This window comes from Photinus pyralis, unplaced genomic scaffold, assembly GCF_008802855.1.
Source record: "Photinus pyralis isolate 1611_PpyrPB1 unplaced genomic scaffold, Ppyr1.3 Ppyr1.4_LG3a, whole genome shotgun sequence".
NCBI lineage: Eukaryota > Metazoa > Arthropoda > Insecta > Coleoptera > Lampyridae > Photinus > Photinus pyralis.
This window is the reverse complement of record NW_022170509.1, coordinates 21,881,561-21,897,983: the sequence shown is the minus strand read 5'-3', so window position 1 is coordinate 21,897,983 and position 16,423 is coordinate 21,881,561. Positions and strand designations below refer to the sequence as shown.

The window sequence follows — 16,423 nt, the reverse complement described above, 5'->3', positions numbered from 1 at the left end:
AGTAATTATTATTTATCACTTGCAATTTATGACATAACACAAGCGCATCTAATTTGACACTGACTCGAAACACAATTCGGTTTCCTTATATAGTAAACAACATTCTTTCTAGATCAAGGACAATTTACAATGTTCTTTAACAAACACGTCATATTTCTGCGAAATATTACGTCACATTCGCCTTCGCTTTTTATCGTCGACTAATCTTTCATAGCGCCTCGATGTCTATTTAGATTTTTGGAGTGTTCGCTACACTAGTATTTTAAATGTAGTGACAATAAGAATATTTACTACTATAGTGGATAACATTCTATTTTAACTTCCACTTGTGTTAAAATCTAATATTAAATGTATATATGATGAAGGTAGATCGATGCTCATTTACCTAATACCTTACGACTATTATCGCATTCAATAAGGTACTCCTCTGGCAATGATACACTTTTTTCGACAAGGCTGCACTCGTTCAAGACAATGTTGGAACTCAGCTTCATCTTTGAACAGATTCATTGTTAGTGAAAAGGCAGTGAATAAGCGAATATTCTGCGTAAGTTTTGGGTTCCATTATAGTGATTAATAAGAAAAGAAAACGTGTCCTACATCTACTTGATAACAAATACAAATAACAAATCGTAATTGTTATTTAAATTTATTCTTTTTTTTTAAATTATGTAGGTTTTATTCAAATGCTTTTTTTCTGTTAGCAATGGATAGCACTTTTAGGAGCTTTCCAATGACGAATTCAATTTAAAGTGGTGGTGGGAACCTGGTAACATCAAACAGCAATATAATATTTATTATTGCTGTTGTATTGGTCCTCTCTATACTAACCAAACGTATTTTCTGATATTTTTAATATGAAAAATGAAGTGTCCCATTGAAATCATGTATCACCCTCTGTAAGGAATCGATCAACTGTTCCCGAGATAACCGGAGAGAGTAAGACCACGTTTCTTTCCAACCCTTATAACGCTAGGATAATAGACCTTCAAAATACACGCCTTTTGTTCTGATATGAGAGGCTATCCCGAATTTCCACCTATTAAAACAAGGATATCTGAATTGAAATATCAACAAATCGCACGAAGAATTAACGGCATCCCTTCATTCTAATTTAAGGAAAAATAACTAGAGAAATTCAATACGGCAAGAACACTAAAATCTTACTCGAGAAATTCCGTTCTAAAGGACATAGTCTTTATTCCACCAAAGCTTTGGTGTGGTTATTTTCTAACGAATACAGGAAAATATTTTCCACGGTAACGATTTCGTTGGTTGCAAAACAATTTATCAGGCGTACCGGATATTTTTAATATTCGAGGATTTGTACCATTAATTAGGATAGGGGAGATTTTAAAGCTTGCTTTCGCGCGTCACAAATTTTTTATCAGCGAAATAGTAAACCGAAGCAGTAGTAAATACTTGTTTGTTCAAGCATAAAAACATATTAAGCGTATTTCGCGAGCAGCGAACGAGCTTTAATGCCCTGGTATTTAATTATATGCTTGCCTACATTTGCTCCATTTATAATGACTTTGCGCTTTTTCAATTATGAATCATACGTTTTAATACGAACTGGAAGCGTATTTGTTACTAATGGGAATATTTTGTTTCAGAATTTGAAGAATCAAATCATGACTACAAATCTATGGGTTGAACAGGTAACGTACAATTATTTCTCTATGTAATTAGAAAATATTCTCTGCATGAACGTTTTCTAAACTTGCACTCTGTAAAACTCTGTACAAAAGGCTTTAACCAACTTGTTTGAAAATTACGTAAAACGTTAACAGATTTACTATCATCAAACGACGTTACTGCCTTACATATAAAGTTAGATTGGAATCCTATCTGAATATCCTTGTTTAAATTTTATGTCGTCATTAAAGTTTATGGAATAGTTAAGAGTAGCTACTTAATACATACATCAGCTATATTTTCTAAAAAGCGCCGAACTTTTAAAGCTGCTACACGAAGTTGAATAATTTTTACTGTACCCAAATGTCGAAGTCTCCTCGTTGACAACCGCAAAATTCAAAAACTATATTCTTAGAATTTGCGCCCAACTGAGAATTAACAATTGTAGATAGTAAGGAGGAGGAGGCCAAACATCCCGCGCCCGATTCTTCCGGGAGTGAATTTTCCGGGGGCGAATCTTACGGATGCGGGATTTCCGGAGGTAAACTAGGAGCGATATACCGCCCACAGATGCAGATGCAGATACAACTTGCTTCTCCCTCTTCCTTTGGGTAGAAAAATTGAACGGTCACCACTCGGGTCACCATATTAAAAACGGTATCCGGCAGTCCCTGATCAATTATAGATTCTCACTATTAAAGGTTTTTCAACTCCATGTGTCCCTGAGCCGACGGTTTTAGAAAGCTTTATGGAGCAGCTGGTGGTGCAGACGTTCATGGATGGTGTTCGCGCCGTGCAAGCGCAACAAGCGACAAAGGAAACCAGGAAAACTAGAGCGGGTCGATGGGAAGGGGAAAGCATTGACCTGGACCGAAGATTGATATCCAAGTCGCATCACTTAAGAATCAACCAAATAGTTTATACATAGATGGTACTACATTCGGGAAAGCTGTATGATGCTGTTAGATACCGGTGCAACGAACTAACTTAATACGGAAGAAAAAGTCAAAATCGTCAAAGCTGAGGGCTAAGACCACATCTGGTGTACTGGGAAAGTTAACAGTCGATGTTGTTATTGGATCCAAGAACAGTATGCATCAAGGATTGGTCGCAGACATCGTAAATGAGGTGATTCGAGTGGAGCATGGAGAGGTTCATATTCACAGAGAAGGAGACGCGCTGCTACAGGTAATACTTGTGAACGATGTCACCCTCGTGGAGCGTTGCTAGAAAGTTGTGATGGTTCGCATGGATGGAAATATCCGGGAAAACTGCTTGGGTGTGATGGAACTCAATCAGTATGGATCGAGCAATTGTGATTGGCAAGGTGTAAAACAACGCACGCCTGTTCGGCTGATGAATATGAACTTATTTCCGACCGAGTTAAACAAAGGCGCTGAGACTAGGACGTGTGTCCCAGCAGCTTAGATATGATAAGAGGCTACTGGCAATTTGATTTGAACCCTGAACATCGCGAGAAGACGGCCTTTAGCATAGGGTCTGGTTTATGGAAATTTACAGCCATGCCCTTTGGTTTGGCCCTGTGTATTTGGGTTACGTACCCTGTGATTGGTCGAACGTTAGAAGAGAAACTCAAGAATCTCGTAGACGTATTTATGACTATCAACTTCGTAAAAGAAGTGTTCCCTTTTCCAAAAGGAAGCCAAATACCTTGGTCATCTGGTTTCGGAGAATGGAGTAACAGTGGATCCCCACAAAATTTGTGCAGTACAAGAATGGTCCCAGTCAAAAGATAAACACGAAATACGGAGTTTCCTAGGCCTCTGCACGTACTACCGGCGATTTGTTTGTGGACGATATTGCCGATATTGCAAAGCTGTTGACCACTAATAACAGAGGATCATAGGGATTTCAGTTGGGATTATGGATACAAGCGGACTTTTGAAGATCTCAAACAAGCTAAGGCCCCGGTGCTCAGTTATTCTAGAAAAGAAGGGGAGTTCGTATTAGATACTGGCGCTAGCAGGATGGGCACGAAAAACTCATCGGATATTCCAGTAAAGTTTTATCTAAACCAGAATGCAATTACGGTACTGCTAACCGTCATCACGCCAATCTAAGATTTCCATAAGTATCTCTGTGGACAGAAGTTTCTTATAAAAGCCGAACATGTATTGTGATGTCATGGTTACTGCAGTTTAAGAATCCAGAAGCCGCCTAGTGGCCAGATGGTTGGAAAGATTGCAAAAGTACGACTTTGTAATAGAACACCGAGGAGGACGAAACCATCGTAAAGCAAATTATTTAGAGGATCATGTTCTGAGTTTGTCACCACTGCTCACAAGGACAAATATGAAGAACCTCTACAGCTCAAGAAAGTGAGAGTGTTTTACGCCTGATGATAAACTGGAAAATGGAAGAGCGAAGGCCAATCTGAGAAGAGATATCTCGATATTGTCCAGTTTTAAAGGCGTATTGAACTCAGTGGGACTCGTTACGTTTATAAGATGGTATTTTAAAGAGGGTTGTAGAAAATGATGGCACGGCCACAACTGTGCAGCTAGTGATACCAGAAAGAAAAAAAATCTGAAGAACCACAACAGATGCACGATGGTATATCGGGAAGGCGTCTGGGAGTGACGAACACCCTGGTTAAGTTGCAGGAACGATTCTACTGGGTGAATTGCAAACAAGATGTGAAGGAATGGTGTACAAAATGTGCAGGTTGTGCAACAAGGAACGGACCAGTAGGAAATAAAAATCACCACTGTGGGTAGTCCATTTGAAAAAATAGCCATTGATATCGCAGGACCTTTCCTAGAGACATCTGCTGGAAACAAAATACATCTTGGTGGCCATGGATTATTTCAGCAAATGGACAGAAGCACATGCTATATATAAGAGAATAAACGACTTAATATATAGGATCCGGAATCTACCACGAGGAAAACTAGTGGTAGCGGACATAAATCCGGAAACAACGAATGTGATGCAAGTTATTCAACCAAATCAAACCACACCACGAAAGTCTTCTTTCGCAAAATTGATGTTACATTACTCTGGAACTCAAAGGATACGCTTTGGTGTTGTCCGTGAGGAATCTGAAGATTTATTTGAAGAACCTGCGGAATGCGCTTTAATAGGTATTGCCGTAGAATTCAAGCTTCGGTTTGGGCGCTTAAGAGAAGCAGGGAGTTCTTTATTACCTCGTGACAAAGGACCGGTCTGTGATAAGCCTAATTAAGAAGATTTTTGGAATGCGCTACAGAACTTGAAAGGATAACTACAAATTCATGCTGTTACCAAGGTTGTTTTATTAGAAAGGTTGTCTGGTAACTCTAAACCAATAGAATGCTTTTGAAGGCGGGAAAACGTCATCCAGAATTCACATTGAAAATTGCTCATAGGTTACAATGCTAATAAAAGGGGTAAAAAATTTAGTTTTTGCAGTATATTTTTGGATTTATATGGGTATATGTATGTGAGGGTGGATCTTATATTAGAAATCTTGGAAGTTTATTGACTTCCACCTTTGAAAGCAATCAAAGTATTGCAAAAAAGAGTGTGGTGCGTAAGCTGTTTTACATTGCACGAGGACTTGTGAAAATGTAATCAAATTAATTTTAGAGGTGGAAATGGATAAAATTCCCCGTTCTACAAAATAGGAACCACCCCTATGTACCATTACCTAGCCTTTGGGAATTAAAACTCTAAACATTCTTTAGCGGATGACGCCAAATAAAATGCTGTTGCGTTTTATGGAAAATGTATATTTATATTATGTACAAAATGGTAACCGAGGTGCACACGGCGAGCTCTGTCGTTGGGGTGAGCCCAGATGCAGGTCTTCTGACTGATGGAGTGTGGCGCGAGGTCGATCTGGCAAGGCGACCTGGTTCTGCAGGTGGAGAGCTTTTTGTTTTGTTGAAGTGCAGTCGAAGCAGAAATTGCGTTGCACTTTGCAGAGTTCGTGGCTCTGCTTTTAAACGTTTGCGGCCAGGGACGCTACGCTTTCATCGGTTGGCCGTTTTGACCAATGAGGGCGCAGCACATTTTAGTTTGCTGCCGGATGTGAAACATTTTCTTGCCCATTCTTTAAGAACGGTAGGGTCCTTGGGAAACGTAAAAAACCAGATTTTATTTACACCAGGATGAGGAATTTTAGTGTTATCGCCACTCATCTAAAAAAAATACTTAATTTTAACATACAAAAGTGCATATAATTGATGAACTAACCTTTCAATCACGGCTATGAAAACCCACAAAATTCACAAATTAAATATCTTTATATTGCACCAAACAGGTATCTATAGCTAAAATATGTCCTTATGCACTTCAAAATTCAACAAATTTTAAACAAATAAACTATAACTCAAGAAAAATAAGCACCCGCGCGACTACAAACAACGTTGAACGTCAATGTCAGAATTCTCGATGACGTATACATTCCGTCCCTCCCGCTTCCGCCCACATAGTTACCAGGTAACCTTTGAAATAAAATAACCTTGTGCCGTTACCAAGTTTGCAATTGCAAAGATCAAGTGTGGCCTTGATAAGTTGGACTGGCGCATCGTACGCAATATGTTGGAGGTGGTATTCCAGGGCGCCGGGGTGGAAATGTTGGTCTGTTGCTCTAACCACAGAGAACCTCCGAAATTGATTCGGAGAACGGTGGATTGGTTTTCCTCTGGAAGATGCACGAGAGGGTAGTCGTGCAAGTACCGCCATCAAGTCTGCTTTATAGAACCAGAGTTTCCTAGGACTGTCGAGACGCAACAGTTTTGTAGAGAATATTCCAGAAATCTTAAAAGATATCAAGGCGCCATGAAAGATTAGTCATTGATGATAAAGAACGAAAACGGATGTAACGCACTCTTGTCCGGGAAAATCACGTGTTTTGTTCGCACTCACAAACCATGATACTTTGTAGTATCATGCTCACAAACCCTCGAGTTTGCTGTATAAGCAAATCAAATTGCGTTTCAGGAGATCCAATTTTAACGCCGAATTAATAAATAGTTCGCGCTGTTATTAATTGTGTATTTCTGAGTATTGAATAATATATTGTAATTATTATAAATCAATTCATTTCAATTAAGATAAATTTATTGTTACGTGATTGTAAATAAATAACCACGTAATTAAATTTACGTTACATTGTCTCACGATCAGAATGCATCTAGTAGACAAAAATAAAGCGTAATTGACGACCAAAAACCAACCCAAAAACGATTTGATTCAGTTCAGCTCGCCCACGGGCTAGCGTTTTCTAATAAATAAATCAATCAATAAAAATTAACACCACCACCAACACATTTTTACTTCTAAAGTGGAGCAAAAACGATTTATGTCAGATCAAAGCCAAAAATGACCATTTCTGATAGATTTCGAAATGCATGGGACATAAATAAAGCGTAATTGTTGATCAGATCACATCAATAAAAGTTATCTTGTCTCATTTCGACAGGGAGACGAGTTTTCTATTAGATTCACTCGAGCATTAAGAAATGGAAAAATCAACTTTAAGTTGCATTCGCGATGCCTCAGTGAAAAATTATTCCAGGGAACCTGCTCAATGCTCGTCGTTAGACTTGCAGTTCGCCTGCAGTATAAAATTCTACTACCTGCTCCTATACGGGAATGATGAAATGAGTGGCAACCATCTTATTTTAAATTTATGATACATGCGACAGGACTGTCCTGGTATATACAATGTTGAGTATTGACCGGCGTCATTTCCAGTTATGCGTAAATCAATTACGTAATTCCTATTTTACGTTACCGATTCAACTAATGATAAATGGCACAAAATCAGCATACAATTATATGGTATCGCCAAAACAATTCAGATCAGTGCGAGATTGGCCTATATTATAATTGACTGCTCTGTATTATGAGAAGACACACTCTGTAGCTTTTGACAATAAATAGCTCGAATTTAGCATTAACTATGTACCTGTACATTGTACAATAAATAAGGGCAGCGTGATGTGTACTCCGATTCGGCCATAAAATCATCCGTATTTTGTCCATATCTTCACAACGACAAAGCGAATGTGGTCTGATTTATGCTACTAAACAACCCTTTTGAAGAGCTTATACACTCACAAGTACCTTCGTCTACAAATGCCGAACAGTGAAACTAATAATATCTCGTATATTCTCAAAGTATTGTTTTCCAAAGCATTCCATTCTGTATTCCGTTCAATTCAAGTTCACTTGACCTGATAAACGTTGAAAATACGAATTCCAAACTCGAATTAATCAAAAGTGTAATACTAGAAGGAAAAGTGAAATAGCTTACTGATTGTATTGCCTAATGGCTCGGGAAAATTGTTTTACAATTGAACGCGTATAGGGTTAACGCTTAAAACTTGAACGACTCTTTACGATTTAAAATCTTTTAGCGCTTCGTATTTTGAAAGCTATTCACGTGGAATTTATTATTGAAACAAATATCAAGATCAGCTAAACACTTTATGCGTGAAAGGCACTAATTTCGCAAGAAAGCACAAATTGAAAAATGTACAAAGTTACAAAAGGGAGACACAAATTAGCAGTGTAGCTTTAATGTCAATAGTAAATAAAATTTTACTATAATTAGACAAAGTTTACTTTTAATGGGTAATTACGTTTTCAGACTTGGTACGACTACAAGTTACGATGGGAGCCAAAGGAATACGGAGGCGTCCAAATGTTACATGTACCCTCGGATCACATTTGGAGGCCTGACATAGTGCTTTATAATAAGTAAGTTGCTTTTGTTGTCTATCGCTTTACCCTTAAACCCTCGTAGCATATAGTCGTAGCGCTTTTAGATAATAATTATTACTTTTCAGATACAATAAGATTAATCTTCCTTTAGTTCACTTTTATGTACGCTTTGTATAAATTATTTTATTTTAAACTTTAATAATCTCACTCTCTGATTTCCGTGCTTTTCACAAACGCATTCGCAGGTGCAACAATTTAAATCTAAACATTTTCCCCCTTCGCTTTCGACGTGATACAAGGAATTGTTTATATTGAAAAACTGAGCCGGCTGGGATTTGATAGAAGATTAAACAATTCTTTTCGTTGCTTTATGATTCTTATTCCGTTGGTCATTAATTATTTGGGCTGCAGTAATAAATCTTTGAGAGCTTTCGCTGGTTGGAAGAGGAGGCCTTTAAATAAAAATACTATATTGATGTTTTGATCTTCCACTTACTCATTTTCGTTTTATTAAAATTGGTGTTTTTGACATCAAAGCGTAATATTCATTGGTTGGTGTAAATTCTTAATTATGGACAAAATAGTAAAATTTACATTTTTCTGACTACCTACGCTTCCTTCTTTTTCCGTCAAATTCAATTTTTCTGCATCTTCAGTTCTAGTAAGAAACTCTATTTGTGAAATAGCAAAATGTATTCATTTAACACTACGTTTCTTTTCATGTTACGCTTTAGCACTTTTATTTATGTAACGACATGTTCACGTTCTAATGGAACGGTGGCTACTGTGTGGAAACATCGTTCGTCTGTCCCTCAAACTATTGGTTGGCATGAACGTACATACGTATAGAGATTCGCTTTTACGCAACTGTCCCTTGGAAACTGGTTTCTCTTAACAGTGGAGGACGAGAGTATAAAGGAGTAGAATAAGGGTCTACAAGTGTAAAAAATATGATTTTTCCATGTTATTCTATTGAAATGGCTTTAAAAAAATTACTAGCCTAATCTCTAATAACAACAAAACTCCTTATACGCATAAACATCAATTCACAGAGTTACCTAAATAACATTCGGAAGTGACTATCGATTTTCTTAGGTCGCTAAGCCTTTCAGAAGCCGATTAAATAAAGGAGAGGGATTAATTCGGTTTTTTTTAAAAGAAATCGCTCCTTGCTTTACTGCAAAATTTATAATTAACCAGTACACATCAAAATCACTCAACTTTTAATTTGGACGATATAGTTCTTCAGGCACATTCAAAAGGAAATATTATTTGAATGCGTTTCTTTCGAGTTGTATTCAAATTAAGCCGCTTCTATTGTTCAGTGCTGTTTGAAGTTGAAACAACAGCTTTGTCAATAAATCCACTCTAAACTCCCCCATTCAGTGTCTCGGCAACTCAATGTATTAAATGCGCCCTACTGAATTGCCAATAGCGGTGCTTCATTAATTGCAAGCAGAAATTACAAGGTATCGTCGTGTATATTTTAAATTTCGTTTTGTAAGTAAGAGAAATATAAGTGGATAAATTTGCAATTTCACAGACTGCGTTGTTGCGTAATGGATAATGGTTTTTACTTTGTCATCCGAAGACCGAATACATTAAAAAGAGCGGAACGAAGCCATAGCTCTTTGATATTGGAGTGGTACATTGGTAATGAAAATTTATTATTTTAAAAATCGCAATTTATGTTAGGGCGGTTTTGTCAGAGTAAGGAGAGTGGGTACATTACCAAACTTGGTATATTATCCACGTTTGTTTAAAAGGCGAATCAATGATTGTCAAAATTATTCATGACAAAAGAGTAAATAAACTATTGAAATAATGACTTCAAAATCTACGTTGACCGAAATTACTGAAAGTAATAACGGCATACATGTCGGAATTGCGCATTATAGGACAAATATTTTCTTTTTTTTATTATCGAATTGCGCATGATTTTCCCAGACACACCTAATCCAGATCTCGTTTTTTCTAAATTCTCTACAGACAAGGCCTACATTTTCAAACCGTTCGTCTTCACTTCCTTGAAGATCTAATTCGAAGACATCGTCGGAATTCTTTTCTTGGCGAATCTTTGTGCGAGGAAGGACACTCGTCTTATCCTTTTTGATATTTCCTTGTGAATTTTGAAACAAAAATGCGTTTAAATGACTGTGACTTTTTCCCCTAAAGGAGTCTCTGTGTTGCTCTCTTTTTTTGAAACCTATTGAGTGTATCTTTACTGCACGAAGGTTCATTCATTTGTCCCTAATATCCCTGCTAATATCTTACAATACCACTAAAAGATGCTTCCAATTGATTCTCTTCCGTTGTAGATCCTTTGGATAACGAAGGGAGTACTCTAAGGTGGTATCCTGGTGCCTCGTCTCTTTTTAATTTGTTTGAGAGCTACCTGATTTAATCAGATGGCCATATCTTACATTCATAGGAGACTAAGTCAATCGAATGAGCTATTTCAACGAGAAAACTGTATCCATGATATTATCACTGCAACTACATGATTTACCTACCGACACCGACACCTGAATATGTGAAATGAAATTTTTAGGAATTTGTATTGACCCTAAATTAAATTTTGATGCACACGGTTGCTGCGAAGATAATCAAAAAGTAATTCGTTAGCATAGAACTGGCTCTAGACATCCTATTTTATCTTCGTATTGATGTGTAGACTGTTTAACTAAACATTAATAAACTTTATTATTTACCTACGGGTCTGTGCTAAGTATATAAAATTCCAAAATAGATATGGATTTAGATTTGTAGAGCCCTTTGCGTTTTTTTTCTCTAGAAGTTTGTTTTTGAAATTTTGGATTTGACGCACAAGCTTCCTGACCATTCTATGCGCTTTATTAGAAATTTTTGCAAACCTCTTGGTTGTTGTTGTAACGCTTTTCCTTAAAATTTATGTAATTTCGATTTTTAATCATAGTTTATATGTAGTATTCTTACGCCATCTAGGTATTTCTTTCGTAAACCTGTTTAGTTAAGACGTAAATTAAGTCTGTGGTAGATTTGTTATTACGTTAGTTCTTTCATTCGCCGCTAGAGTTTACGCTCTGTACTTTTCTCCACTTTGTTCTGACACTTCTTTAATTTGCTCTTGCTTACAATTGTATTTTGTTCCCTTCAGAGAAAATTTTGCCTTGTGGTTAGGTGCAAATTATTTTTCTCGATACGCCATTACTGTTACTTGAGTTATTGTATACCTGAATAAGGGCTCTTGGTATTGGATATCACCATATTTCTTTGGAGTGTTCTCTCTATTTATGATGTGTTCTGGCTGTTCCATTGAATACGCTTAGCGGATTTACATCTGCAAATAATTAGTGTGAGATATGTTAGGATTATGACTCAGCATTATTCTTAATACGTATTTTTTTGGGCTTCTCAGTCTATCCTCAAACTTATTTCATTGTTCTCTCATAATATTCTCATCATTTTGCTAAAAAAAATCACATTATATCTTGAAATTTTTAAAACTAATATGAAAAGAAATAGTAGTATATACTTAAGATTAAGTTTTCACACACGTCAAAACTTGCAATGCCGATTATCCTTCTTACAATTACAGTTTGTTTAAACTATCTAACAATTACAATTTATTTCATAATTTTAATTCAAAATTATTAACTTATTTTAAAACTTATAATATGACCTAAAATATAGTGCAAAAAAATGCCGCCCTCTAAAGCTGTCGCCCCTAGGCACGTGACTAGTGTGTCTATATGTAAATCCGCCACTGTACTTTCCAAAAATTCATCTCAGTTAATGAATATTTCTTGTAATTGCAACTCTTAACAAATTACCAAACAAGAATCCCGCATGTGTACGGAGCCCTTTTAAAATTTAAGGGAGTTTTCTTCAAGGGTATCAAGAATTGCTCACGGTGGTATCTTTTTTTTAAGTTTTATTTAAAATCTTGCAAATAACAGCGCAATATTACAAGTTCATTATTTTTTTAATAACCGTTCACAGCTTTGCTGAATTCCATGCTGTTGTACTTGTTTGTTTGGTATAATTTTGCGTTGTCATTTGTCACTTATATTTTAAATAAAAATTGTTTTACGGCACACTAACTTTATTAACTAAGTTAGTTAATTTTTACCCTAAATTTGTACGTACATCAATTAAACTTTTGTTGCGAAGTTGAACTCATTAGACAAAATGTAGCCTCATCTCGTAATTTATAGTACTTTATACTAAATTCAAAATAATTCTTAATGGAACAAGGGAAAAACCAACGTCACGTGTTTTTTTTGCAAATATTCCTTATCTAAAATGGTAAGTTCTATTATCTTAAATTTAACTAACGCGGCAGCGCACAATAACAAAACAACTTCTATACTATTTAACTATTTATACAATCAGAAACAGAAAGGAAATAAATGAACTTGGCTTTGCCGTTCAATACCAAACTTACACTAATGTCATGATAAATCTAAAAACTGCGGAACACAATAAATGCAGTTCGAAAAACTTGATAATCTTACGGATTTCATACGGCGATAAACATTTTTCGAAAAAAAACTTTTGTTAAAATTGTATGCAAAACTTGCAGTAACGTGTGTGGATAAATATCAACAATCGGGATAATTCAGTTGAACTGTGTGAATGTAATTAAACCTAGAGTAAATGAGTGTATTCTCCCCTAAATGGCAATTAGTTTTGATCCTTAAATTCATTTAATGATGTTCAATAAATTTTTATGTGCGGCACTTAACCTTTACAAGTCAATTAATAAAATGTTTACAATACCTGTTGCTGTCACAGACATTGAATTATGTGTCGAAATAGGTATTAGCACAATTCTAGCGAACTAATATTTTCATTACAATCTGCGGAACACCATCGATTCCTGTACGCTAAATTGTAAAGATATTAAACAACAAAAGAAACTGTTAATATGTAAAAGTAATAAACCTGTAGTACACAGATACCATCAAGTATTCACCACAAAATCCAGTTCACCCAGTTTCTTATTTTAATCTTTAACTTTTCCACATACACCTCGCTTAAGAATTGATTATATGACCAACTTGTCTACTAAAAGTTAAAACATTGCCCGAGCTTCAATATTTTCTAGTAGTTTGGCAAGCTCGAGTAGTTCCTGTACGTTTATTGCTTCTACTTTCTGATATATTTACTATTAAAAAAAAGCAAGATTTCTTACCTACTCGATAAATTTAAGCATTTTACTGCAGTTAATTTATTTCTGCTTCAAATTGTTTTTAGGGTTGCTCGCATATATTGCTTAATCTTAAATCTAAAGCATAGATTCAGATAGAAAACTACAAAACGTGTTCTCTTTATGGTGCTGTTTACTACTCCGTTAATAATTTATATTCTCCTGTCGGTTCAGGGAGGTAAACTTTCCAGACATAAAATGGTTGGCACACGTTTAACCGTACCACCTTTGAGTGACGTTTGTTGTTTTAATATAATAATTTTCATTATGTGTCACTTCAAGACGGCTTCATTTTAGCTCACTGCGAAATTTCATATACTTAGCGGTCGCGTTTTTCCACTGTAAAGTAGATATTACTGTAGTTTGAAGCAAATCTTGCACTTCGTCATTAAAAGGTGGAAAAGGACAATTATGCGTAGTGATTAATTAACACAATAACATTTCTATGTTGAAAAACGCGCAATAAAGGAAGAAGTAATTTCGGTTAATGATAAATTGATACTTAGCAACCCATAAAAAAGGGAACGCGATAGCGGTTGCATATGTCTTTATGTAACCAGGAAATGTATCTATGGCCCTCAGTTATAATCCTGGACACGAAGCTTAAAATACAAAGTACAAAACCTAGCAATTTTTTCAAAATGCATCGATTTGCATAGGAATTTTGAATTAAGTGCAACTTACCCTACACTCCCAAATCAATACTACGCCAATGGGCGAGCTTCTTTTTTTAAATGTTTTTAGGGGCTTTCTGTCAAAACCTATTACGAAAGTGTTAGATGCTTTGGAACATTATTTCAAAATATTTTAACCCTTAAAAATCAACTCACTTTGTGGTTTAATTTAAATAAGGTGCATTTACTTTCAAAAAACCAATGATTAATCACAGAGTCGTAATTAAAAAATGTTGTTGCCTAAAATATTACTAAAATTTCATATTGTAATATTACAACCCTTAAAATCCACCCCATAGTGCTTAAAAGTTACTATAGTAGATAAAAATAGAACAAAATACGTACAATTGCGTTCTAAAACATATTCATATACATATATTATACATAGAAAAAGATAAATGTTAAATTTTCATAATCTAATCATTTCAATATTTTAAAATTCTTTATCCATTTCGTCAACGTCATGACCATCCTTTTCCCCATCTTCTTCAATAATTAGAGCACTATTGTTCGCATATAAATAACAAATTTCTATATCTCACTTAATTTTTGCCGTACAGAAATTTCGGGTGTGTAAATGTTCATAATTAAAAAACTAGAGGAGGCTGTAGTCAGTGTTTTAGATTAAAGGAATTATAATTCCTTTAATTATATTAATAACTCGCAAACAGTTTCGAATTTTCCAGTCAAGGGACTGACTGATTAAATTTTGGTCATTTGGACTCGCCCCTAGTTGTAGATTGATTTGAAACAGTTTATTTAATTTTCAGAAGAAATAAATTGGAAAGTCGTTGTGAATCAATAATAACCTAAATCTGAAAAATCAGAAAAGAAAACAAAATAACAGTTCCTGCCTATTACTAAATTTCAGTGTTAAATCAATGATTATTGAAAAAATTTTTTAAACGCTACAAAGGGCACGGGACATTATGTTCTGTATCTGTATAGACTTCATATTAGGTAATATTATTTTTACACTTTTTTAGACTTTTTACATGTTTCAAAAGAATTTTCAAAAAATGTTTCATAGATTTTCCAACATTTTACGACTTTTTATAATTATTTACAAATTTTGAATAATTTTGAAAACATTTTCAAAATGTCTTAAACACTTCCAAAATTGATACATATTTTCGATATAATTTCAAAATTTTTCTACATACTTCCAAAACTTGAGACACATTTTTGAAACATTTTCCTCACATTTCCATCACTTCTGAAATCTTTTTAATTTTTCCACATTTCCAAAAGATCTATTTTACACTTCGCTAAAATTTTCTACACGACTGTGGAAGATTTTCAAAATTCTTTCAACATTTCCCTAACATTCCCACAATTACGCAAAAAATTCCAATATTCCAATATTTCCGAAGTATGTTTGAAAAATTCTCTGAGGCAACATTCCAGAAATATCTGAAAATTTTCCTTTTTTCACTTTTCCGACATAGGTATCTATAATTTTCTTACATATATCTCTGACATTCAAAATAATGTAGCAAAAAATCTGCAATTCCAATATTTTTATACATTTGCTTTCCAAGACGGTTAACTCCAACCTTTGTGGTACTTTTGTGTGTCCTTAACATTCCTTTTGTTTATTTTATAGTGTCTATTCAACGTGTCTACCAACTCCTAATACATAAATTTCCATCATTTTTGCGGTCTATTTCCATCACTCTAGATCTTCAGTATAGATTTTGGGTGTGTCCGAAATTAGGAAACTGCATAATTGATTCCTTCTTAAATTGTAACTCAGAGTGAAATGTTTCATTTCTTTCTACTTCTTATTCAACAGGAGTTTACAACTGATATTAATATTACTCATTTTTCCTTAAATTCGCAGAAATAACACATGTATGGATTAGTCATGGTAAATACTCCATACATTGTGACATCGTAGTCTTCGTATTAAAGCTAGAAAAATTTGCAAAGCGGATAGGCGAGTATTTAGTAAAAATAACACTGTTAATATTAAGAAAGCACGTCGGCCATTGGTGACGAATTTCCCAGGTTCTTTTTTTAAACGCTTTAAGTACCGTCTATAAATTTAAAAAGCTAGACTTTATTTCATGAACACGCAATATCATCGTAACTGATGTGCCACAACTTACACTTCCCTTGTCATTTATAAAGTCGGATTAACGCCTGATTGCGGTTAGATTAGGCAACGGTGTAGCACGCGATTACGTCTCGAAGAATAGGCACCTACGGCCTATCGGAATAACTTAAATCCGATTGAAGCGGT

General features: G+C 35.2%; 1 protein-coding gene across 1 annotated transcript in view; it reads left to right on the top strand.

The window, feature by feature from the left end:
• The first annotated feature begins 1,529 nt into the window (after positions 1-1,529).
• Positions 1,530-16,423, top strand: part of LOC116166264 (acetylcholine receptor subunit alpha-like) — a 54,575-nt gene continuing 39,681 nt past the window's right edge. The window contains exons 1-2 of the mRNA XM_031481137.1: positions 1,530-1,661; positions 8,240-8,349. Of these exons, the coding sequence (XP_031336997.1) occupies positions 1,530-1,661; positions 8,240-8,349 (242 nt within the window). The remainder of the gene's footprint in view (positions 1,662-8,239; positions 8,350-16,423) is intronic.